At 41.5% G+C, this 26,022-nt stretch overlaps 1 protein-coding gene and 1 long non-coding RNA gene across 12 annotated transcripts in view; one reads left to right on the plus strand and one right to left on the minus strand.

Moving 5' to 3' along the window:
- Window positions 1-10,982: 10,982 nt before the first annotated feature.
- Window positions 10,983-26,022, plus strand: part of NFIA (nuclear factor I A) — a 376,639-nt gene continuing 361,599 nt past the window's right edge. For 2 of the 11 annotated variants that reach the window (XM_043575126.1, XM_043575130.1), the window contains exons 1-2: window positions 10,983-11,106; window positions 21,804-22,335. In XM_043575126.1, the coding sequence (XP_043431061.1) occupies window positions 11,104-11,106; window positions 21,804-22,335 (535 nt within the window). In that variant the 5' untranslated portion in view covers window positions 10,983-11,103. Of the gene's footprint in view, window positions 11,107-15,919; window positions 16,355-21,803; window positions 22,336-26,022 lie in introns of those variants that run through there. The other 9 variants (XM_043575123.1, XM_043575128.1, XM_043575127.1 and 6 more) reach the window with 6 other exon arrangements.
- Window positions 13,919-15,808, minus strand: LOC122480576. Its single transcript, XR_006296599.1, has 3 exons — window positions 15,582-15,808; window positions 15,370-15,420; window positions 13,919-14,160 (listed from the first exon to the last, which is right to left on the minus strand). It is a non-coding gene; the product is annotated as an uncharacterized LOC122480576 (long non-coding RNA).

A 26,022-nucleotide genomic window follows, 5' to 3' on the forward strand; every position in this document is an offset into this window, starting at 1 on the left:
CACATAAAATTCAATTGTCTTTTCAAATTTTGACTTCGAGAAACTAAATCAAACACTAATGGCTGTGTTTTTTAAACACACTTTGAAGCAAGTATCATGCATTTTATATTTTCAGAATTTACTCAAATATTATATTGTCACATAAGGATATAGGATTTATTGCAATCTGATGTTCAAATACTCTTCAAAAGATAGTCCTGCTAATTATAAGGTACTGGAAGGTGAGCAGCGAGGTAGGATGTGCCTCGATATTTGGTATAACACGTCATATGCGTTTACTCACCTGGGGAAGTCTATTCTGCTCTGACCTCTGGCATATAAGGTAACCCGGCCTTGCCTAAAGAGTCACTTGCCTCTTTGAAGGCCAGATCACCACTTACTTTTCCTGCACCTCCAGAACCTGATATAGTGCCTGGCTACAGTGGTACGCAGTAAATGTTTTCCAGACTTGAATTTATTTGATAGTTCAATTTTTTCTTAATTTTAAATAGTAAGTATAAATTTCGGAAGTGAATTGGACTGGTAGAAACACTTTGGCAGAGGACCAGTTGGAAAAATTTTGTTTCTCTCTGCTATCTCATGACAAATTAAAATAAGTTTGATTTATTGTCAACTTTATAGCTCTTGGGAGGACTAGCAAACTCATAGGAATAATGTTAAAACCAGAAACATGTACCATTCTTTGGCTTCTTTCTTGAAAAAGCACTTATTTTTTTAATATACCAAAAATATACCAGGTACCTTTCAAACTTTAATCTTGCAGTTCTCAGCCTGGCCCTGCTTGTAACAAACTGGCTGTTTCAAGCATCCTCGACAAACTAAACCACTCTTTATCATTGGTTCTCCTCGCTCTCATTTTGGTTTTCTTTCTTTGGTAAACACAAAGTAAAAACTATGCCAAACTGCCAAAAATTATTTAAGATAAATGCCAGTCTTTCTAACATTATTTTACTGAAGAGGGCATTAGTAGTTGAATCAATCTTAATACCTGCAGTAAATCAAGGCATTAATTACCCTTGCATATTAAAACTTGGAGTATTTTCCCAAACAACTCATTTCTGCACTCATGTGATCTAAGATAGAAACCAAATTATTTTCTTCATCCATTAAAAATAATGTCCTTCAGGGATCATACATTGTTTTCATAGGTATACAATCTGCTGGTGTAGTATACCTGATAACTTTCATAGCACAGAAAATAAGAGATATATACAAAAGGAAAACAGTATCACTGAGGACTTTTAAGATTTTATATAATACTACATTACTTACATAAAGAATTCTATATAAAGCATTTGCTTTATATTGGCATCCCAATTAAGGAAAAATTTACTTAATCCAATACGAATTTTAAGTTTTTTCATAAAATATATTAATATGTGATATTGAGTCTTCTAATGTTTACATAAAGGGATAATAATCTCTGATCAAAACTTTTTAAAATTGCTGTAATGTCATGGTCCTAAAATATTAATTGGCAAACTAATGACCTGGAGATACTAATATATTACAACCATGGCGAGTAGTTTTCACAGTTCAGGGAAAATGGCGACCAAATATTTTTTTATTGTAGAGAGAAGGATAATACAGTATTATTCTCCAAGATGAAACAATGGGTCCTGGGACACCTTGACTAATTTCCCCGCTTTCAAAATAAAAGGGAAAAGATGAGATAATGGAGTAAAGATAAATAACTTGTTTTGGACCTATACAGTCCATTCTCCACACTGTTGTCAGAGTAATTTTTTAAAACAAAACTGACCTTGTTACCACCTTCGTTAAGCCCTACAATGGCTCCCCATGAATGTTAGGATAAAGTGTAAAATCTGAAAGTTGGTCACTAGCCCAGAATGTCCCCAACCCATGTTTATCCCTTCACCTTAGTACTGTTCTCCTACTGGCTTGCAGTACATTCTATTTCTTCTTTCAACCATCAGGCCAGCCTTCTTCCTCCCATTCCTACTCCTCTCCCCATCACTCATGTTTATCTTTGAGGGGGGAAGAACCTGCTCTGGCATTCAAACAGCATTTCCAAAGTGAATGAATGAAGACATAAATGGATGAACCCATACATACACCAAGGAAATATGCAGAATTGTAGATCTTTAGAATTTCAAAGACCTTGGATATCAACCATTTCAAAGATATCATTTTTTTCAGACAAGGAAATTGAGAGTGTTTCTGATAACTCAAGTGACTTTCAAAGAGCACACAGTTAATAAGAATCCAAGATTCCTGATGCTCACGAAATCAACTCCATAAATGAAGCAAGTCATTAAAGAATTTGTTCATTTTTTTCCCAAAGATAAACTAAGGTTGCTGTTCCCCCCCCACCACCACCAAAGTTAAAAATAGAGTTACTCTATGATTAAGCAATTCCACTTCTGATGGATATACCCAAAAACATTGAAAGCAGGGATCCAAATAGATATTTATATACCATGTTCATAGAAGCATTATTCACAATAGTCAAAAGGTGGAAGCAGCCTAAGTGTCCATCAGTGGATGAATGGATAAACAAAATGTGGCATCTACATACCAGGGAATGCTTCTCCACCTAAAATAGAAGCAAATTCTTGCACATGCTACAACAGGCATGAACCTTAGAGACATTATACTAAATGAAACAAGCTACTTACAAAAGGACAAACACGGAATGATTTCACTTGTATAAAGTACCTAGAGTAGTCAAATTCATAGAGACAGAAAGTAAAATGATGGTTTCTAGGGGCCTGGGGAGAGAAAGGAATGGGAAGTTACTGTTTAATAGATGCAGAGTTTCAGTTTGGGATGATGAAAATGTTCTAGAGACGGATAGTGATGACGGCTGCACAACAATATGAATATACTTAAAGGCACTGAACTGTACACTTAAAAATGCTTATAATGTAAACGCTATGTACTTTTTAATCACAATTAAGGGGGGAGCCTCCTGGGTGAGTCAATCGGTTAAGCCTCTGACTTCAGCTCAGGTCATGATCTCAGGGTTGGTGAGTTTAAGCCCTGCATTAGGTTCTGTGCTGACAGCTCACAGCCTGGAGCCTGCTTCGGATTCTCTCTCTCTCTCTCTCTCTCTCTCTCTCTCTGTATGTCTCAAAAATAAACTTTAAAAAATGGGGGGAAAAAGCTTAAAAAAAAAAAGATTGTCATTTCCCAAAACGGATCTACCAGTATAGTAGCTTATCTCCCTATCCTGACCCACACAGGCTTTTGACATTATTTTTTCTTTTGTGATGTTGTTGGCTGACCTGTAAGCCTAATTCTTAGCCTACTGATTGGGCTTTGAGACAAGCTACCTACTTGTTTTTGCTTGTATGTCCGAAACAACAATAACCCCAATTCTATAACTTCCTTTACTGGAGTTCCCTTTCCTGATCCCATTTTGAGTCACCTTATGAAAGAGAGAGGTCAAGAGAGGCTGAAGAGCTAAAGACATGGGCTGGAAAAGAGAGTCTGGACTCAGCGTCCATGCCAGCTGGATTTGTCAGTTCCCATGCTATTCCTTTCCATACTATTTTCGGGGGGTGGGCGGGGGGTGGGATGTGATCTTAGGAATATTAGAGTGAGTGTGAAAAACCCCAGGGTCAGAGGAGTCGACCTCGACTGGCTCTTTCCTTTCTTTGTTGCTGATTTTCTGGGACAATAGACACTGATGGCACATTCTAATTTACCAGATACTGAGCACTAGCACCACTAGCCCAGGGCACTAAGCTATAGCCAAGGAGTTCCTAAAATTGTAATTTTAGAAGCCGGCATCCTCCTACTCCCTCTGTCCTTAGGCTGGCTGGAATTTCATCCAGGGATTGAGTACCTGGTTCAATGCGTCATATTGAAGACAGTCCTCTTCAGGACAACCCTAGTCTGTCTGTCTGTATGCAGTGATGGTGATGCGGGTGGCAGGAGGTCACGGGGCCCATTTTCTCAGACCTCAGAATGTCTGTGTTGCTTTTGAACAACCCTTCTTGGATTTGAATTTTATTATCCTATGAATATCATATATTTCATAAGTTTTTACCTTTTCTTTTTTAAGTTGATTACCAAGAAACTCAAAGGAAAATTGCAAGTCAACCCTAAAAAAGTACATAGAATCTTATTGAATGTATTTTGATTGCTAATCTTGGCCTTGATGTCACCTTATTTCCATTTTAATGGTGTCTCTGTCTCTCTCATATATATAGGTAGGTAGGTAATCAGATTTATCCTACCTCTATTCAAAGGTTTGGAATGGAGACTTTGTGTGCATGTTTATATATGTATGTGTGCATAGATACAGATAGATATAGATAAACACACACACACACACACACACACAATCTCTATTCCAAAACCTTTTGGATAAATGCGACTATCTATATTCTGTATTCTGTGCTGTATTATAAACAATTGTTGGTGGTGTAGGCCTTCATGGAATAGAAACCTAAATTTATAACAGTTTCACACTCATGATTTCATTGAATCCTATCAAAACCCTGATATTTACATTTTACTGAGAAGGAAGCCAGAGGGAGAGATTGAACTGCCCAAGGTCACAAACAGCACAGAATAGTGAACCAGTTCAGCTCACAACTTTTAACACCAAGTTACAGTTCTAGATTGTTGCTCTCATCTCCACCCTCCCTTATTTTCCCTGAAAATTATCCTTGAATTTTGTCTGAACATGTTTGGGTAAATCTTTCAGGTACCAGCCTCGATTTTATAGCCATCCCTTTGGTTTAGATGATTAACCGTTTTCTGTCTCCTATCAGATTCACTGTTTCTTCACTTGCCCAAGCCTCTTTTCCACTCTGATACCACAGATAGTTGTTCGCTCCTTTTCCATTCCTGCAAAATATCCTGTGCATGATGTAATGACACTGGCCCTGGACCGGGGATTAATTCTTTACCAGCTGTGTGGCCATGAGCTAGCTACTTCACTCTGCTAGTTTCGGTTTTATCAGCTGTAAAATGTGGTGGTTGGAGCCTTCTGAGCTCCCTTTCAGCTCTCCTTCTGTGAATTGTAAATTCATACTTTGCAGCCTTGGCTTTGGTCGAGATACAGGCTTCCTCTCTCTGACTATCCTACCAGCTCACTTGCGTGACATCACCTGTGGTCTTCAAGAACCTCTGCAGCATATTGTGTTGTGTGTCCAAGATAGGACAGATCTGTGGGGTAGGGGAAACAGGGAGCTATTATTCAATGGGTATAAAGTTTCGGCTGTGCCAAATGAGTAAGTTCTAGAGATCTGCTGTGCAAGCATAGTGCCTGTAGTTAACAATGCAGTGTTGAGAAGGTATACTCTATGTTAAGTGTTCTTTCTTACCCCCCAAAATGGTCCGGGGTTGGGGGGACACAAGGAATCTCTTGGAGGTGTTGGATATGTCTATTATCTTGATTGTGCGTATGATACCATGGGTGTTTGTCTCTGTCCAAGTTCATCAAATTGTATATATTAAATATGTGTGGTTCTTTGTGTATCAATTGTACCTCAATAAAGCCGTTTAAAAAACAAAGGATGGGTTCATTTGTTTACCTTTAATTATGATTACAGCCAGCTAAACATTAAAATGTTACTCCAAAAAAAAAAAAAAATTGAAGCCTGAAATCTTCCCTAAGCCAAACATCATAGCTAGACCTCTGGGGAAGAATGCTAAATGAGTTGAATTCTATTCAACCTAAGTGAATGATGTTGAGTGGCTCCCTACAGTTTCCTGTGCCTTAGTTTCCTCATTTGCGTGGTGAGAAAGACAGTGCCCAACCTACCTATCCAGAAGGAAGGTTAACAGTGGTAACATGTGTGGAAGGTCTATAAAAAGCAAACTCAGTGTCCTGCTATTTATACTTAAAATTTCCCCCTAGTGATAATGCCCTGCCTTGCATCAGTCACACTCCTGAGCCTGTATTATATCAGAGTGCAAGACTGGAAAGGGTAACCATTTGTTCATCTTTTCATTCACACATTAATTTACCACACATCCATTGAGGATTATAGCACTTGGCTTGTAGGGACACAAAGATGAATAAAGGTAGTGCCCCTTCAAGGAGCTCATAGTCTAGCAGACAAACACACAAATAAATAACTGATGTACACTGTGAACATAACTGTCCTAGAGATGAGCATAAGATGTTAGAGAACACAGGAGGGAGTGGCCAATTCTGCTGGGGGGCGGCGGTTGGGAAGTAGCATTAAACTGGTTATTGAAAAAAAATAATGGAACAGGGAGAAGACATTAGGGACTTCTGGGCAGAAAATATCACACAAACAAGGGAAGAGAGGGATGAACGTGCATGGCGTATTCAGAAAGTGGTGAAAATAGAAAAGTGACTCATTCAGTCTGGATGAAAGGGTAGTAGAGGGAGACTAGGCAGGGGGAAAGTCTGGAATTGGGGACTGATAATAAAATCAATAGGAGAAATGGATGAACTTTTTTTTTTTAGTTTAAATGAATTGATGTTTTAAAAATTAAAAAAGAAACAAAAAACAAATGTATTTTGTATTAAGCTGGGGAAAGCCATATGCTTTTATACAGAAAACAATCCAAAGGTACCATGTAACTGATTTACAACCTTGATGATGATGATGACGATGATGATGACAGTAGAGGCTGGGCTGCCAAATCAGGGATCTCAAAACACAGTGGCTTAAATATGATCTAGACTAGAGAAGAAGTTCTGCTCATTAAGGTCACTTAGGGACCCATGTTCCCTCCATCTTACTGCTTTCTTGTCTCCCAGGGTGTTGTCCCTGGTCTTTTTAATTGAAGCTGAGTCCCTAACATGACCTCACTGCAGCCTTTGGAAAGGCCACACGTTTAGGATAAATTTCTTTTAAGCAAGTGACATGAAAGGTTGACTCAATAATTCTTCTCCATTCTATTCAAATCTTAATCATGTATCATGCCTATCTGCAAGGAAGGCTAGGAAATATAGGCTCCAAACTGCTCATTTATGTATCCAAAAATAGAGAGGGACAGATGTGGGGGGAAACAGTCTGCCAAAATCTGCTTATTAGGGAGTCTCATCAATTCCTAGATTTGTATTTTCTTCTAGTATCTATCATTTATATTGCCATGTTGGTCCTCTAAATGCCCATGTTGATTACCTAGCCTAAAAAGTGCTTTGGATGATCTAAGATTTACCCAATCAAGAAAATGTGAAATAGGGGTGCCTGGGTGGCTCCGTCAGATAAGCGTCCTATTTTGGCTCAGGTCACCATCTCATGGTTCGTGGGTTTGAGACCTGAGTCAGGCTCTGGCTGACAGCTCGGAGCCTGGAACCTGCTTCGGATTCTGGGTCTCCCTCTCTCTCTGCCCACCCCCCCCCCCCGCCCCAGTCTCTCTCTCTCTCTCTCTCTCTCTCTCTCTCTCAAAAGAAATAAACATTAAAAAATTTTTAAAAAAAGAAAATGTGAAATATATCCGTATGGTCCAACATTGAACTTAGTTCACACGTTAAAAAATACATTATTAGAAAAAAACTGCAATTTTGAATCATGTTGCTAAATCTGTAAGACTCTGATGTTGTAGTCTTCCTATCAATGCACTGAAAGAGGATTAAGTTTTTATTTGGGTCAAAAAAGCAGAATTCCTGGAAGAGCCCACTATTTTCAAGGCATAAAGCCAGTCTACATGGAAGCATGAGGCTCTCAATAGGGTTGGCAATCCAAAGTCACACTATTCAATGTGCAGCTGATTTTCAGTGGCATGGTGGGGCTGATGTTACTGGAATGTAAATTCACAAGGTGAGAAGAGCCAATATAAACACTGAATCCATGTGAGCGATTGTTACTGTTGCCTGTATTATTTCAAAATGGTTTGACATTGGTAGGTTTAAGGATACAGAAGTGGCATCGTGTGGAGTAAGGAGAGCCTCTTTCACTAATAGCTCTTATTATATATCTTATGGGTATTTGGACTTGGGAGAGCCTGGAAAAAATGCACTCCCAAGTTGTCCCTATTGATCAAAGTCCCTAAAAACTAATGTGAGTTGTGGGTCTTCTTTGCTTTCTCTCCTCTTTCCCACTCTCTTCTCTTCCCTCCCTTTCTCTTTCTTGCTCATTCATTCCTGCTATGCATAGTTCAGAACTTCACCTTCTCTCACGTCTTTCTAATTGGTCTCTTTGCCTCTATTGCTGGAATGATCTTTCTAATATGCAAAATTTACTTTGTATATCATTTGGTTAAATACCTTTGATGTTTCCCAAGTCCTTCAAGTGAAAGTTTAAACAGCTTACAAGGTCCTCCACCATCTTGCCTCAGCCTGATTTTCCAATTTCGTCTCTAGTTACTGTGATATAAGCTAGACCAACAAGCCACAGTTAAATACATCCTCATTCTCTGGCCCTGTGTATACACTGTGCTTTCTTGGACAAGAATGTCCTGCTTCTCCCTTGTCTACTTGACAAATGCCCAACACAAACATCATTTCCTCTTTTTTAGCCTCCTGTGACTCTTCCTATCTACTTATCCGACCAAAACCATTCTATCATCTGTATTTCTATTGCCCTTTATGTATATCTAAGTTGGACACAGCACTTACCGCATTATATTATTATTTATTATTTTGTCTTTCCCTTTGGACTGAAAGCTTCTTGAGGGCAGGGACAATGTCTTATTCTCTGTATCTCCAGCTCTTAGCACATTCAATGTGCCTAGAATATGGTACATATTAAACAGTAATAGTGGTATCACTATAGATACAATATTTTCAGCACACATAATGTACTAGGTAATTTATATATGTTATCTGAATAGCTCCTGTTTTCCAGATGAGGAATAAAAAGCTTAAAGAGGTTAAATAATTTGTCTGGAGTCACATAAGACTCACATTAATACCTAAGTTCAACTCTAAAGCTATACTATGTTGTTGTTGACTAGATGGAGATATAAAAGGTCACTTTGGAAACAGTACTAACCTACCACATTAAGCGGAGTTAATGAACTACAGACATGCACACAAAACTCAGTTACCACCTACTGACAAGGCCTGGCTGCTTAGCCTTGAAAGTTATGCAGACCATGGCATCTCCAGAGCAATGCAGTACAAACTGATCCCTCTTGTGCATTCGAAAGGCTCTCAGCTCCTGAAAAAACAATCCCCCACTCTCACGATGGATTGATGTTCCATTTTATAGGTGTTATATAACTATCTCAAGGTTACACAGCCTAGCCCCAGCTGTACTAGGCCTAGAAGGTTTTTGGTTAATTGTTTTTTGAAGCCACTGCATCCCATCAAATGTATTTCTAGAGTGAAAGTAGTATGCCAAGTTGAAAACGACGCTGAGCAGAAGGGGCCAGGATTAAATGCCACAGACTTTCTGGAGCAAGAGAGTATCAGAAACTATAAGGGGCAGGCCAGCACAGCAAAGCTTGTCTCACACCAGGAGTGGCCACACAACCATACCTCTCAGTAATGCTGCATCAGTTAGCTAGTAGTACAGTGCAAGCCTGAAGCCAAACATGTGGCTCAAAACGAAATAGGCGGTTTCTCTAACCTCTAATTTAGCTGTGCAAGGTCCTGTTATTAATTAATAGGTACCTTCACCAAGGACAGTTAAGAAAATCAGACAAGTGCCAGGTGGCTTCCTATTCCTCTGGACTTCTCATTGGATCATTTTTATCAAGTGAGCTAAGCACACATTTTCCTGTAACTCAGTTATTCAGCAAAACGTCCAAAGCTACTTAACTGACGCAAAGCAAACAAACGCAGTAGCCTGGTGGTGATGCTTTCCATTTAAAGGGACACTCCCTTCCTTTAGAGTTGTCTTCCGGGCACCAGCACTGCACCAGTGGCTAGTCTGTTGTTTGAAACAAACGCATGAAAGATTGACATTGAAATGGTCTTAAAGAGTCTGGGTTAATGAAATAAGATGAATCAGTGAGATGAAGGACTGAATGTTCCATAACTACTTTAACAGTCTCCTTCCCCTTCCCCCCATTTCAAATGTCTAAACAGAGCCCTTCTCTCAGTGCGATAGGAGGCGGAGGGGGGCGTCCAACTTTGTGGAATCCAGGTTTTGTAAGGATATTGACGAAGTGGATGCTTGGCAATTCAACTAGAATTTCACTGCATCTCCTCCTTTAAATGAACAAATTTATTCTTAAGGGAGCCCCCCTAGCAATTTTATGTTCAGTCATCTGCAGAGAACAGAGCCAGTCTTTTCCTTTAGGAACCTAGAGTAGAAGCTTTATTTCACTGCAAGTTCTCTGTGACATTTTGCACTCTCGTGATTTAATGCACCAAAGAGGATCTTTAACTCTTGGTCTACACCAGTGCAAATAAAGGTTAAATCTCTCACTAACCATCATGAACTAGCCTAATAACTCACGAGAGGCTTCGGAAAAAGAAACCGAGAAAGCAGGTGTGCAGGCTTGATTAAAACGTGCAAAACCCGCACAACCGCAGGCAATTGTATTGTATCCTCGTAGATCCCTAGTACCGGCTGCGAGGTCCGCAATCAGGGGAACTTCCACAGCGCCAAAAACACGATCCTGCGAGCAGGGCCTAGTAACACAGGAGCTTTTCTTCCGAACGGTGTCCCGACCGGAGCTTGCGCTGAATGCCGGGGCTCCTATTGGCCACGCACCGTGGGGGAGGAGGAGACTGGCGGGGAGAGAGACGGGAGGAGGGGAGAAGGGGGCAAGGCCTTTTCCCTGCCCCCTCCCGGCCCCCTCCGCTGGCGGCTGCCGGCGCCTCGTGCGTGGTTACTATGCAAATTGCAGCGATTGCGGAAATAAACAAGGGGGTAGGGAGAGGAGAGAGGGACTGCGAATCGATTGCAACTTCTGCAAAGTCTCGTACAATCCAAAGCACACAAGGCAAAACCAGAGAGAATCTGAGAACCAGCCAGCCCGGGTTGGATCGCTATCAAAAGAGGAGAGAGAGACAGTGAGAGAGGCAGAGAGCGCGCATTGCAATTGCAAAAGCCTTCTGATTTGGAGTTAAAAAAAAAAAAAAAATCTCCAAGAAGCCTGCAATTGGCCCACAGCTTTAAAAAAAATCTCTTCCGGGTTTTCAACGGTTCCAAGTTTATTTAGATTTTTTTTAATGCAAAAAAAAGGGGGACAACAAATGAAGCAATTCGTCTGAACATTTTAAAGTTTCTCACGTACTCTTTTTACATTGCAATGGTACGTGGCACATCTTAAACTTTCTATTTTGCGTTTATACGATGTGTGTTTTATAAACAACAATAATGGTAGAATGATTTTGTTTAATGGCTAAGACTTTAAAATTTCTCTAGCTTGCGTATGCTTTTAAGTGATTGCTGGGTGAATGTCTATTGTGATGGTTTTGTTTTAAAGATGTAGCTTTGTGGATGGCTTTTTTTTTTTTTTGTGCTATGTACATCACAGATCGGGGTTCCTTCTTTTTTTTTTTTTTTTTTTCTCCGAGATTTGAAAAAAATGCTGAGCTTGACAGATTTTTTTCCTCCTAGCGCTTGCTCGGTTCCAGAAAGGGGGAAAAAAATCCTGTTACGTGCTCTGTTCTGTAAAAAGACGTCTGGCCTCAGCAGTCAACCTAACTCGAAAAGAAATGTCTGGACCCGGCGAATAATTGACGATTCGATCCTCTAATCAATGGGACAACACGGGAGATTGACAAAAGCTTCAGCCAATCATAAGGAAGCTTGGGTGTACAATGAATGGTTCTCAGTAGCCAGAGGGGGCGGGGCAGAAAAGATCTGAAGTTCTCTGCGGCTCTGAAGGGGATGGTGTGGTTCAAGCTGTCAAAGCTACAAGGTCTTCCGGATTTAGCAAGCACAATAGGAAAGAGTTTTTGAGTTTAAAGGGGGGAAAAAAAACGGATTGGGGGATTTTTGCATGAATTGTAATGCTTTCTTAATTGCCTTTTGGAAAAAAGTTAGAAAAATTCTGCCAGAGAAATACTAACTTTGCATTAATAATTATTTTTAAATTCAGGGAAGTTGTTAACTGTTGTGAAGGGGGAGGTTCAGCTTTTAAAATATGTGTAGCTTAGAAACTTGAACTACAGGACTGTATTGAGCTTTGGGAAGTAGTGTACTGAATACTCAGCATTACAACACTTCTCCGTCTGGTTATCTGAGAAGCTTTGGCTTTTCAAATACTTTGAAGGAAGAGGCAAGCCTCTCTTCTTGAACTGGAAACAACAGTTTTAAGGGGGGGAGAGGATGTGTCACAGGTGGACTGACAGCTGTTTTATACATTTGAAAGGAAGAGGGGGAGAAGGACTGTTTCTTTCTCCACTTTTCTTGAATTCTGCTATTTAAATATATGGTCAGTGGCAAATAGGCTATTAGAACTAGCCAAGTTCACATTTGTTCTTGTTACCACAACAACCCCTGTGGAGGGTGTGTGTGGAAGATTGCTGACTTGCTAACTCTTCATTGGAGTCTGGCCTCTTGGACAAGTCTTTGATACCAATCCAGTGGAAACCAACTGCAGTAACTTGCAGCTTGTCTTGGAGGCAGTAACTGGCAGCCTCTGACTAAAATACATCCATCTCTTCCTTCCCACTGAGCATTGTAGACACCTAATTCTGTTGGGAAATGAATGGAAAATAGTATGGGCTCTTTCCCATCTTTGGATTAAATTCCCATCGAGCTATTTCCCAAGGCTTTAGGCCTTCTAATCAAATCTGGTTTGGAAACCTGACGTTAAAATCCACTTGGATGCTCAGTTCACTGACATTATCCAATTTAGTATTATACGCATCTAAGAAAAATCTGCACGCAAGTGACCAGTGGGTCGAAAAACTAGAGAAGAAAAATATTGGAAAATGCTAGTGATAAAGTTGGTCTTGATAAGAACTACAGAGTTAATGGCAGTGTCACTTATGTACCCCAATTTTATCTTCACTGCTTTGGGCATTAAAATCTAAATCATATTAATAAGATCTTCCTATCAAGTAACCTCCGAAATGAGAGGTATTTGAGATGTACATATAAGTGAAACCTTATTGACGTAATTTATATATCTAAGAGGATTTCACTAAAGCTGGCAAGGTAACATTTCTGCAAATAAAACACAGTAAATGCAAGGCTGGGCTCTGTGCCAGGAAGAATATGGATAGCAGAGAGCATGACAGGAGCCTCCTTTGCGCAAAGACAATCCCATTTCAAGGCAGCCTCCTAGCACTTGCAAAATAAATGATTGGAGCGGTTATTTCCAATAAGGGGTTTATCCTTCCTAACAATGGGTCATTTATATGATTGCAGTAAACTAGTTTTTGTACTTCACCTGTTTCCTACACTGTTTTCTCTACTATCCTTTCTTTCTTCTCTCCCCCCTCCATCCCTGCTCTCTCTCAAGTGTCGTAGTATCTTTGTGAACTCTGGACAAGGATTTACTTTTGCAACTTGGGAAGAGGGGAGAGAGTTGGAAATGTTTTTTACCCCCAGACTGCCCTTTGAGGAACATCTGTTTCTTTGTGTGTGTGTTTAAATTTATGCCTGTTGGAGAGAAAGTTACCAGAAGCCTTTCTGTAACTGTAACTCTTCTACTGTATTTTTCTCAGTCTTGTTTCCAAAGGCTGTAGTTGGAACTGTGCTTTGTAGTGTTTCCCCGCCTCCCCCCCCCCCCCCATCCCGCGGGGGAGGGAGCGGGAGCTGGCGGAGATAGGAGAGAAAGCAGGAGCGGATGTGAAGGGCTTTGGTGCTGAACTTGGATCCAGCCCTTGCCTAGAGGGCGCAAACAATCGTCCCATATCCAAAAGTCTTACGAAGGGCGCCAAAAGTTACTTAAGATAATATTGCTAACCGCAGAAAGCTGGAAATCGCGGGCACATTCACTGCTGCAACAAAAGAAGTTTTTAAACTAGAAATATCAGCATTAAATTACTTTTCCCTATTTTTAAAAAACCAGGGCGATGTGCCAGTCCTTTTTTTAAAAAAAATCCTTTTCTTTTTCTTGAGATTCAGTTAAAACTAAGAATCTTTCTGGTTTTGGAAAGAGGCAGATGTGAAGTATATCTTTTAATACACCAAAAGAAAGATTTTAATCTGCTCTGGAAGAGAGCTTCCCAAGAGTACACACGGAACAATAACTTCTCACTGTGCCTCAGTTACATGTTGGGACCGTCAGCCAGAAACTTCTATCGAGGAAACTTGGAGCGAGTTGAAGTTATAGATCCCAGCAAAGGTTTCCGTGGCCAGGAAGGTTGTCTCTGTAACTCGGCTTAGCTTTTAGGACATTTCTCTTCTCCTGAAATCCAAGAGGAACCAAGGAAAAGCAGTTGTTTAATTGGGGAAAATGGGACTCTCTCACTAAAGATTTAAGTCATTATTTTCCCTCACCCCTTAATAAATAATTTGACAGATTTTCAAGGATATTTAGGAGCAGGGTGTGTGAAAATGATCTGAAGCATTCAGAAATTATTTTAGCAATAAAGTAATCGGAGAACAAGCATAAAATAATTTTAGACAGATGCAGAATATTTTAGAGGATTATATTTTGTTTTCTCCAGTAGCATGTTTCTTGCACCTAACTTTAAAAAAGGGGGGGGGGCGTGGAGGTGGGTGGTGTAGTCTGAATGAGCGTGGCCTTAGCACATCACTTCATCCCCACCTGCAGAGTGGGGGTTCCTACAGGACTGTCCTCTTTTCCGAGGCTCTCTCGCTATTTAACCTCTACCAAGGTGCAGATTCCTCTGTCTGTGTGCCAGTGTCTTTCAACTTGATCTTTCCTTTTGGAATTTTGAGAAGGATTCGCAAATGCAGCAGGCTGCAAAGTAGAGTTAGGAAGAGGAGGAGGAAGAGATGGGATGGGGGGCAGGAGGAAGAGGTATTTTTTTTTCTTTTTTCTTTTTTTTTTCCATGAGGGAGGAAAGCCTGGAGAGAAAATATGAGGTTAAAAAAACTGGAAAAGCAGGCTTATTGGCAACTTGCCAAACCCTAAAAACCACCCCCCTTTTCTGCCAAAACAATACTTTAGCAAACCTAGAATAATTGCAGGAAGCTCTTTTCCATTTTAAGAACGATTACCTGGGGGAGGGAAAAAGAGGGGATTCTTAAAAGGCACCCTTCCAGAGGTGTCCCAGGAACAGGAACGGTAATGATAGCCTGTGTCCAGTTCTGGGCACGCGTTTGTGGACCAGAATATCTCCCTTCCCTTAGGGGACATCCCTTTCCTTTTTTTTTTTTTCTCCTAAAGAGAAAAAGATGTCACAGCTAAACCACTGTTGTTTCTGAACGTGATAGAACTTTTTCTATGGCGTCTGTGTTCAGACCCACCAGTTTCACAGTCCTGGGAGGGAGAACGCTCATTAATCTCCGCCTCTTTTTCTCCAGACAGCTCCCCCCCACCCCCCAAATCCGGTGACTCTTCTGTGTGAAATTATTCCCCACCACCCCCGCTTCTGAATGCCACAGGACTGAAGCTGCACAAAGTTTGCAGGATTTTGTGCATAATTACCTCTGCCGACGATCTATTCCCACAGAAAGCTTCGTTGGAGAGATTACAATGCTTTGAGCCGTACCGCATTTCAGAGGGGAAAAAAAAAAAAAGTTACCTAGGAGGTCTGATTTTTTAAAAAATTTGCATACATGCAAATTTGCCCCCCCCCCCCCCGGCCTTCTCCTCGGTTCTCTACGTGCCCACACAGTGAACCGGGAGCGCAGGGCAACCTGGCAAAGTTGTCCAAGTCCTCCACCGAGGTCCGCGAAGGTCTGCGGCGGGGCTTGGGGGATGGGGATGAGGAAAAGTAGTTTTGTTTGCTTAAGCACATCCTGTGGCAGCCTATAGCTGCCCGGGAGTACAGACTGTAACTGCTCCTCACTGCGTTACCCAGTAATGCGCTGAGCGGGGAAGCGGGGGCGGGGGGGGGCAGAGGGAGCGAGAGAGCCTGCGAGCGAGGGAGCGAGAGAGGGAGCGAGCGAGCGAGCGCGAGCGGCCGCGGAGGCTCGGGACCCGGCTGGCCGCGCGGCGCCGCAGCCGCCCCCTCCCCCACGCCCTCCCCCCCCCCCCCCCCCACCGGCGGCGGCGCGAGCGGGCGGCGGCTGTGCGGTGCGGTGCAGAGCGGAGGCGGAGGCGGGCGCGCGGGCAGCTCGCGGGCACCCGGCCGGGCGGGCGCGGGAGCGGGAAAGGGTGCGCTATGCCTTTAACGCCCGCGTACAGTAGACATGTATAGTGGAGTGTAGGGAAACTCTAGGCGGGGTTAAAGTTCAGCTCATGGAGCGGCAATCGCGCTGGCTGGCTGGCTGCAGTTGAGCCGAGTTGGAAATGTGAACGCAAGAAGCAGGCTTGATTTTTTTTCTCCCCCCTTCTCTCTCTCTCTCTTCCTCTCTCCCTCTTTCTCCTTTCTCACCCGCACTCACGCACACCTCCAAACCGCACACCCAGACGCACACGCACACCCCACCGCCCGGCAGTTATGTATTCTCCGCTCTGTCTCACCCAGGTAAGCAGCTGTTTGGATGCGGCGGGATGGGGGGCGGGGGGCCGGGGTTGCGGGGGCAGACCTGGGGCTGGGCACGGGGTGCCGGGGACCGTCGCGCCGGCCGGGCCCGGGGAATGTGTGTTGGTGTGTGCCCGTGTCTGCGCGTGTTTCTGTGTGTATGTGCGCGTGTGCTCGTGGGGGGGGGGGGGGAGAAATACAGCTTTAAGAAAGTAACTTTGTTTCCATGCGGGTGCATTCCTCTTGCACGGCCATTTGTGTGGGCACATGGCTAATGGCGCCCTCTTATTAATGCGTTAATTAATATCGGGGCGATTGACTGCGGAACGGCGGTGTTTTCGGACGCCCCGCACGTGTTTCGGCGGGGTTGCAGCCCATGACACGCTGAAATCTGGACTCAGCGTTTCTGCAGCCGGCAGGCCGGTTTCTGTAGTTCCGCGGCGCCCGGGGAGGGGGCCGCCGACGGAGCCCACCGCACGCCCCGCACGCTCGGGGCAACCGAAACCCCCGGGTGCGGGAGAACTCGCGCCTCTGCGCCCACGGCCCGCGCGCGGAGCCCGCGCCGCGGCAGCCTCTCCAAACTCTTACTTTTGTTTATTGTTTGTCAGCCTTTGGGGTCCGGCCGCGGGAGGGACGCGGGCCGGCGTCCGGGGCCCCGGCCGGGACAGCGCCCCTCGGACGCGGGCGGGCGGGCGGCGGCGAGCCGGCCCCTGAGCTCGGCGGAGCAGGGCTGCGTGGACGCGCGTCCCCCAGCGCCGGCCGGGTGGAGCCTGCGTCCTCGCAGCTCGGCGCCCGCTCGCTTTCCCGAGTGAAAGTTTCGGTGCCGGGACGAGCCCACGCTGCGCAGGGCGGCGAGCCGCGGAGGCCGCGGGGCCGCGCGGGCCGGGGAGCGCCGGGCGGAGTTGGGCTCTGGGCCGCGAGCCCGAGCAGCAACCCGGGCCGGACGCGGCTCCCCCAACCCCCTCACCCCCCTCCCGCCGCCTCCCGCCACCGCGCGACTCGGGCAGCTCTGCGCGCAGGACGGGGGCAACTTTTCCCCTCCGACTCTGCTGACTCTACTCGGAGCGTGGGTCTCTCTCGCCCCCCGCCCCTCCTTCCCATGCCCTCCCTTTTCATCCCTCTCTTGTCTGCACCACCCCTAGGCAAAATATTGCTACTTCACGGCTCCAAATCTGGACCCTTTTGAATATATTATTTATTTTCTTTGAGTAAAAGGCATGAAGTCAAAGTGATTTTGCGCTAAAAACATTTTTTTTTTTTTTTTTTGGAAAAAAAGTGTGAGCTTTCATACTGTTTTGGTACATTGCAATCTGACCATTAATCACCTACGTGAAGTTGTATGCTTCATATAAAATGTTTATTTACCACTCCCTTAAAAAACCTGCTACCACTTACTGCTTTCATTTAGCAGGAGATAACGGTTTAACCGGAATACTTGATGAAAGGCTAAAAAAGTGCCAATAATTTTTTTCTTTTCCTTTCTAGATTCTGGATTTATTTTTCGTATGACATCCTTTCTTATTCCAATATCGAACAGTAATCATACCGGCTATTTGATCTCGGAAGACTCTTAAAAATGCATCTTTTATGTTGAAATGGTCTGTTTGGGATTTAGGCCTAGCCTTAGTAATGGGTAGCAGTTGCTTGTAGTTATTGTAAAAGTTTTTTATTTTTCGCTAGCAAACTTCCAAAGTTCCTATTTTGGGAACTGGTGGAATTAGGAAGGAAACTTTTCCAACCACTTCTGGCAAGGTTCACAATTGCATATGGATAAGATGCAAAGTGTCAGAGAATTTGAGTGAGTTATGACTTCAGTGAAAACGCTGAGTACGAAGCCTCAAGTTCTTGCTGGCCAAAGTTTGCCACCCAGAGAATGTGTAGACAATACCAGGGTGCTGCAAGAGTGGGGAATGACCTGAGCAGACCCATGAGCCTCTTCTCAAGTGAGCTCTCGAAGGATACATTTATATTTGGGGTTGGTGCATATGTGAGAATACCTGTGTCTCTGTGCAGGCCCAGGGCAGAGTCAGGTATTTGACAAAGCTGGATTCTCTTGGCTCATGAGCTATTATCACATTAAGAAAGTTTTGTTTTGTTTTGCTTTGTTTTTTAAACATATTTGGCAGTGTGATTGATACATTCACTAGGCCTTCTTCTGGAAACACCACTGAAGGAAACACTTAGTGTAACCGTTTGTGAAGCAAAGGTACACTAAATAGTGAATGAGAGCCATAGATTTTGAGGTCTTCTTTAAAAAATTGATTTACAGTTTTATTCAACTTGCTGGAACACCTACAAAGCTCTAGAGCCAGTTTTAGAAAGACAAACTTAGGTAGTTTATTGGTCATTAAAGAAAGTCCAGTCAGCACAGTGATAAAAGTACTCTAAATGAAAGAATGAACTCCATGTATGTGTGTGCAGTTTTTAAAACTTTATCAAGAAAATGTCAGACATCTTGTTTTAAACCATACAAGCATATCAAAACCATCCTTTACCTGACCATAGAATGATATAACCCAGTAGAAATTTATAGGTGAACCTTTAAAAAGTAGTTCCAGAAATATCAGCGCTCAGTGGTTCTTAAACTTGGCTTACTTACAAACAGATCAACGTTTAAGATGCTGATTCAAAGTCATACCGCTTTTGAAACAGGTTTTCAGGTTTGTTTTCATTGGTGGCCTCTAACTTTCTCACTGAGTACCTATGTACAACATTCTTTATTTTCTCTTGACTATTTTGGAATATTACATAGCGTATGGCAGTATGTGCAGCAACATGATTTATAAGGGCATACTTTTTTTTCAAAATTAATTTATGCTGTGCCTCGACATTACCTACAAGTTAACGATATTCTTTACTTTCGATGATCTAGAATATTTCTGATCGTGAGGTGAGAAAGATAACTAGCACTTTAATGGTACGTGGGAGTAAAGTTATACAAAATATTGTGGACTTTTATTGGCACATTCTTGAAACCTTTGGGGAGTAATAAGTCGTAAATACTTTTGATGCAAAATTGGGGACTTAGATTATTCTTAATGATTAGTTGACATAGTTGGCCTCGTTTAAGGGTTTTTATGATGAGATAGATAGGCATTTGGTTGGCAGGTAAGCAGAATCCTTTTGAACACGAATGAACACAGCTCACAGTTCTGTGAGAAGCTTTACTAGTAGGAGTCTCTTCCAACATTTAAATGCCATATCAGAATGCTTTTTTTAAAAATGTTTATTGTCATTAATAAACCTTTTAAGTGAGATAACATTTTAACATAAATGTGGATTGTTTGGAGTGTAGTTATGCTTTGCTTTATAAAATGGGGCTGAGATTTTAAAATGAAATCCTCCCTTTGGTGAAAGCTCACTTTGTAGTTAGGGCAGACTCCAGGAGTTCTTTGCATGATACCACAGAGCCTTGGTCCCTAGCATGTCCTGTGTATGTAAGGAAATCAGCCAATGTGAAGGACTGTTCCAAACCCCAGTTTTATGTATTTTAGAGCATTTCAAGGATGAGCTCAGAATTTAGTAATGTTTAAATGCTTTGCGGTTTGGTGTATACCTTATAAACCGTGACCTGAAAAATGCTCCCCCACCCCATTTCTGCCTTTTAAAGTATGGCAGTGAGAAAGATTCTCAGACATCAGAAATTTAAAAATGTTTATGGATAAAGGATAATATAATTCTTGTATTTTTCTCTGTTTCCTCTCCACTTAAAGAATGCACATATGTTATAAAAGCTGACTTCTCTTTTGGATTTTTATTGAATAAAAGCAGTTTTCAAAGCTAAACTTGAAATGCAGAGCCTAGAATTGGTTCATAGAAGAAAAAGATAAATGTCAATTAGTGAAATGATTTATTATGTATTACATTATTATGTACTTGCTTTAAAAATAGTCGTCTAGTGTTTACATGATTGATTATAATTTAGAATGTTTTAACAGTCTTGGAAAATTGGAAAAATATTTTTCCAATTTTAACCTCTCCATTTACATTTGAACATTTAAAAAATTAATAATTTATAGTAATAATATTTTGGACATTACAGTTACTTGTACCTCCAAAGTATATATTTAGATGGATATTACAAACTGAAAAAGAATGCATTTTATAATATTTGTCTGTTCTACACCCTTCTTTAAAAAGTCATCAGATATCTCTTTGGTTTTCTTATCCTCATTCATTTGAAAGTAAATAATTTATCTTTTGGGGGTTTGTGCGGTGGAGAGAAGTTATGTAAGATCAGTGTGGGTTGGTTAATCAAAAGTTAGATGTACTCAGAAAGCTTTGTGGAGGTTACTGTTTAATTTTTCTTTAATTTTGTATTTATATTTCCTAAGAAAACATCAAGTAAAAGAATCAAACATTTTCATAGGACAGTAAGAAAAATGTGAACATCTTAAATTGAATTTTATTTTCAAATTACTTGCATTTTAAGAGGCAACCGTGGAGGGTTTTCCTGGAGTCTCGTAAACATTAAATGTACCAGCTTCTCTATTTCCTTGTGAGAAAAAGCCTGAAATATTATTTTCAAAAATTAAATAACGGTTCTCTTTTTTTAGGGACGATTATTCCTGAAGGCATTTCACGAAATTAACTGTATTTAGTTGCAACCCTGTTGTCACAATGACGCATTCTATTTACTATTTGGCATGTACGCTTTTCTTTGTTTTTCTCCCCCCTTTTCTTCCTTTTTGTTTCATTCCCACAGTATCAGCAAGTATGTCTTGGAAATAGATCTTTTATTTCAGCCTGAAGAATATCAAATTCATCTCTTCTTTTGTAGACGCCAAATTTTTCTAAGTTTTTGACTAAAAAAATCATACGCAACTGTGATACTTAAGAAGGAATTAAGATGTTACCAAAATGACTGAGAAACAGATTAGAGTCTACAGGCAATATTTTTAGAGGGAAAGTCTTTGTTTTCATTGATCGTGGAGATGATTTTTTGCTCCTAGACTTCCATAAACATTGACTGGCATCTAAATGTTTAGGATTTGCCAATCTGGCGGCCGAGCCCTGGCTGTACTACAAGTAGTGAGGTCAAGGCTGGAGCAAAATTAGATATGCCTTTCTTGAAATAGGGTTAAGATTATATATCGTTATAAGCATTTCAATAAACTTCACTTACTATCTAAAGGATTTGGGACCTAAGCCTGGCAGTAGAACCTGGTGCACTTTGGTGAACATATCAAAACATTTTAAGATTTTTAGCAATTTTTTTTGCCGAGATTGTGAGAAATGATACTGATAGTTTTCTTTTTTCCCCCTCAGACTCCCTATAGGCATCCTCTGTATAATTTTGGTAAGGTAATGCTTGAGTCGACTTTCAAGTGAAATAAGCATGTTTTTTGTTGTTGTTGTTTTTTTTTTTTTTTTTTTAAATGACTATCTGAAGAAAAGTTGTTTCCTTTTGTCTCCATTGTAGTTATATTTTTGTTTTTGTTCATCTCTCTAGGATGAGTTTCATCCTTTCATTGAAGCACTTCTGCCCCACGTCCGAGCCTTCGCCTACACATGGTTCAACCTGCAGGCCCGAAAACGAAAATACTTCAAAAAACATGAAAAGCGTATGTCAAAAGAAGAAGAGAGAGCCGTGAAGGATGAGTTGCTAAGTGAAAAACCAGAGGTCAAGCAGAAGTGGGCATCTCGACTTCTGGCCAAGTTACGGAAAGATATCCGCCCCGAGTACCGAGAGGATTTTGTTCTTACAGTTACAGGGAAAAAGCCTCCATGTTGTGTTCTTTCCAACCCAGACCAGAAAGGCAAGATGCGAAGAATTGACTGCCTTCGCCAGGCAGATAAAGTCTGGAGGTTGGACCTCGTTATGGTGATTTTATTTAAAGGTATTCCGCTCGAAAGTACTGATGGTGAGCGCCTTGTAAAGTCCCCACAGTGCTCGAATCCAGGGCTCTGTGTGCAGCCCCATCACATAGGGGTTTCTGTTAAGGAACTCGATTTATATTTGGCATACTTTGTGCATGCAGCAGGTAAGTGCAATGGTGAGACGTTGTTCTGCTTTCTCGTGTGTTTCTTTTCTGCTGACCTCTGTATATGCCGGGCCATTCCGGCCCCCTCCAAGTGGCAGGCCACATACGTAGAGACAGGTGTGGTTGCAAAGGTGAACCAAAGTCAGAATAGCCAGAAGCCCTGGTGTCTGAGGGGACATCTTCACTCAGGTGGAAAAACGTAGCTTTGAGAGGATTCTCCCCAAGTTCAGTTCTCTTGGCGAGTAGTGTTATCAGAGGTGTTGGTAGTTCTGTGATATGTTTAAACCATGTTTTTTGATGATGGGGGAGAGAAGCCTCATAACACCTTTCTCATAAAGGGGGTATTTTGAATGGCAGGTGATCTAGTTGAAAAGCACTGAGTTTGGTGGTGAGGCAGTATTTTTAGTTGCTTATCTTCTGGGAGTGTTTTTAACCTACTGGGGCCTCTTGGACCCCATGCGTATTAAGAAGATGTGGTAAGATTACTGTCAAATTGCTGATCATTTATGAAGGAAAAAGAATCACATTAATATGCAAACTTTAGTAGCTTTGTACTTAGGAATTCGCATTGTTGTCTAAGATAGCTGAAGGAAAAACAAACCAACTCTTTACGCAATTGATGGTAAGGTTAATCTTAAAAGTAACCAACCTGGGTAGTGCATGAATGCGCTGAGAAATTGATATTGATCATTGATGGAGTGAGTTGCTTTGATTGGTGATAAAATTCTTTATTGTTTCAAGGCTGTTTTCGAGGCATGTTTTACCTGTGTATGTTATACCATTCTAGAGTAGCATTCAGGATAAAACTACTGAGGGCTGACTAAAAGAATGCATTTTTACTTTGTTTCTTTTGCCTCATTTTAGACAAAAGGTTCATTGTGTTATGTGAAAGCTCAGGTCTTGTGTAACTTGTTGACTTTTTATATGTACATATCGGTCTTGCTGGATTTTACCTTCATGGCAGTTACTTGAGCCAGATGAAAGAAAGAAGGTTGTGGAATCCTACCAGTAGGCTCTTTTGGGGTTCATATATTCATGTTTTTCTCCCCACAAAGAAGAGAGGTGTTACCTGTAAGATCAACACTGTACTGTTTTGCAGAATGTTTTTAATTCTAAAAATGCGAGCTATTTTTTAAAGTCAGCTGATAGCCTATTCTCTATTATTTTCCTCAATATATGTTTTAGAAAGAACTTTTGTTACCCATCTGTCCTTACATAAGAAACTGGAGAAATTAACTTTGCAAGCATGTCACATTATCATTTGCATTCTGTTGGCAGGGGATAGATGAGTATTTTAGAGGATGTGATCTGTAAGTGTTTCAAATATTTGGGTTTTGGAGAATGTGTACTTAATTGTAAGAAGCGCCTGTTGCTTTAGCCAGTTCTGGGTAGTGAAAATGAAAAGGCAGCACCTCTCCAATGACCTCTAGACAGGAACAAGTATCCTTTTCTTAATCCCCCTTTCACCCCATTGTTACTTTGTTCTCTCTATTGAAAAAGCAGAGTTAAATTTTTAAGAAATGTATTTGCGTACATAAGTGGAGATTCTGACAGGGAAAGGCAAGGTGCGGAAAAAAAAAAAAAGGATGGGTGCTACAGGTGCTTTCAGGGAGCACCCTTTAAGATCTTGGGGTTAATCTTTTTGATATTTAGAAAAGTCAATCATTTATAAATTGTCGCCAGTGCTTTAATTGGCCAGCATAGAGAAACGAGGGTACCAACAGGTGACACACACCGTGGCTTGCGCTTCCTTACCAGGTACGTCGAGGTGAAGTACCGGTGACCTCTGTCGGGGCGAGAAGAATCGTTCTCAGTGTGAGATACAAACGTTTCCCTTAGATTGAAAGAGCCGCAGGCTCTCCAGTGATTGCCATTACATGTGTTCTCCTTCGTTGTTGACCGTTTGTTCCTGTGCCGTTGCTGCAAATCCTTGAGCTCACACGGTGGCTGGTTGTCTCAATACCTGAAGGATTATGTGGGTAACGTGACAGGTAGAAGGTTGCTTAGGAGAGTTAGCATCCCTATTGCTTATGAAAGATTTATTGACAGCAACGTGGATCAGACTACCTCTCGGTTTGGTTTTCCTGACGTATCCCAGAATCCCCTGTTAGGCCTGAATGGCAGCCAAGTGTTAGGCCATTGGCTTTCACGGAGCGCAGTAATGGCTGCTTCTCTGTGCACGCAACAGGACGGCTGCAGAAGAAAATATTAAGGGCCTTTTGTCTGACAATAGTTCAAATTTGATTTAAGAGATTTAGAGACCTGTTATTTGTGGACGGGAAGCTAGTTGCCAATACAAATACGAGGTAGATCGGTCAACTTACATACAACTGATTTGACAAGCATCTGTTATAATACTGAAGATTTGTAAACACTAAACAATGTTTTTACCTCCTTAAAAGTTTTGAGAACTTGCCAGTATTGGCAGGAGGCAGAGACTCTGAAACGTGCTTCAAGAAACATGCCAAAACCATTGTGGCCTTTTCACCTTTAGTAAATTTTTTTTCCCACTCTCTCTGAAAATGTTGGATTTTTTTTTTTCTTCCAAAATGCCATTTCCTCCACTACATAGCTCCCAAAATAAGATTTTTTTTCCCTTTTAAAAACTTGTACAATAATTATTGCTTCAAGCCTCAGCTTTTTCATTGGTAGGAAGTTGAAATCTTAGAACACACGTATGAATACTGGAAGCTAGTGCAGAATCAATCATTCTTTAAAAGTGGAGGTGATTTCTCCTAAGACTGATTGAGATGCTAAAATACAATACATAAACCACCTTCCAATTTTTTTCCCCTCTAAATCCAGTGGTGTTAGAACTGTCTGAATTTTGTGGCTGATAAACAGTAACAAGGGTAATGAAATTGGAGTGATTCCATAAGCCTGAGAATTTCATCTCGTTAAAAGTATAAAAGAGTAAAACCATTTTATGCCCTTAATTTGGTCTTTATTTGAGTTGTCCTTCCGTATGTATCGTATGACAACTTGGAGATATTATGGAATTGTGGCAAATGGCTTTCTTTGTGGGCGTGTAACAGTAAAGCTAATTTATGACCAGTCTTTACCAGATGATCTGAATCAGAATCTACAATATACCCGGCACGTGGCAAGGTCACAATTTAAGTTGTTAAGGTCATAACCTTAGCCACCAGGCATTTGACCTTTTAGATAAAGTTAACCTTTGTTCATTAGTAGGCACTCAACCGAGAACTTTCTGGAGAGTTTTTTTTTTTTTTTTTTTTTTTTTTTTTTAACCGCGTCTGTATAACTTCTGGTAATGTAATCAGATTCTAGAAAGATTCTCAGTTGAGTTCGGTAAATTTTGTTGGGAGGTTCGACTTTTTAAGGACTCCTCTCTTAGATAGAGGTAAGTTGCTGTATCTAAACTATAGAATGATAGTGTCACAATTTATTTTTGATAGCTATTACCTGCTGTGAGGTGGAATGAAAGCTCTGAGGCAGCCGTGTGGAGACATTTAAAAAGTAAAATTAAATAAATAGAATTATATTTAAATCAACTGAGTAAGGCCTTTGCTAATTTTCGAGCGGCATAAGGCCCAAAGCTAAATTGCAATAAGCATCTTCACTTTTTGCAGATGAGGAATTTCCTAAGACTGGAAGTATTTTTAGTGGCCTTAAAATTTGCTTTGAAAGACTAATAAATGACCGGAATTTGTCAGGTAGTTACTG

The sequence above is a fragment of the Prionailurus bengalensis genome, chromosome C1 (assembly GCF_016509475.1).
Source record: "Prionailurus bengalensis isolate Pbe53 chromosome C1, Fcat_Pben_1.1_paternal_pri, whole genome shotgun sequence".
In the NCBI taxonomy this organism is placed as follows: Eukaryota; Metazoa; Chordata; class Mammalia; order Carnivora; family Felidae; genus Prionailurus; species Prionailurus bengalensis.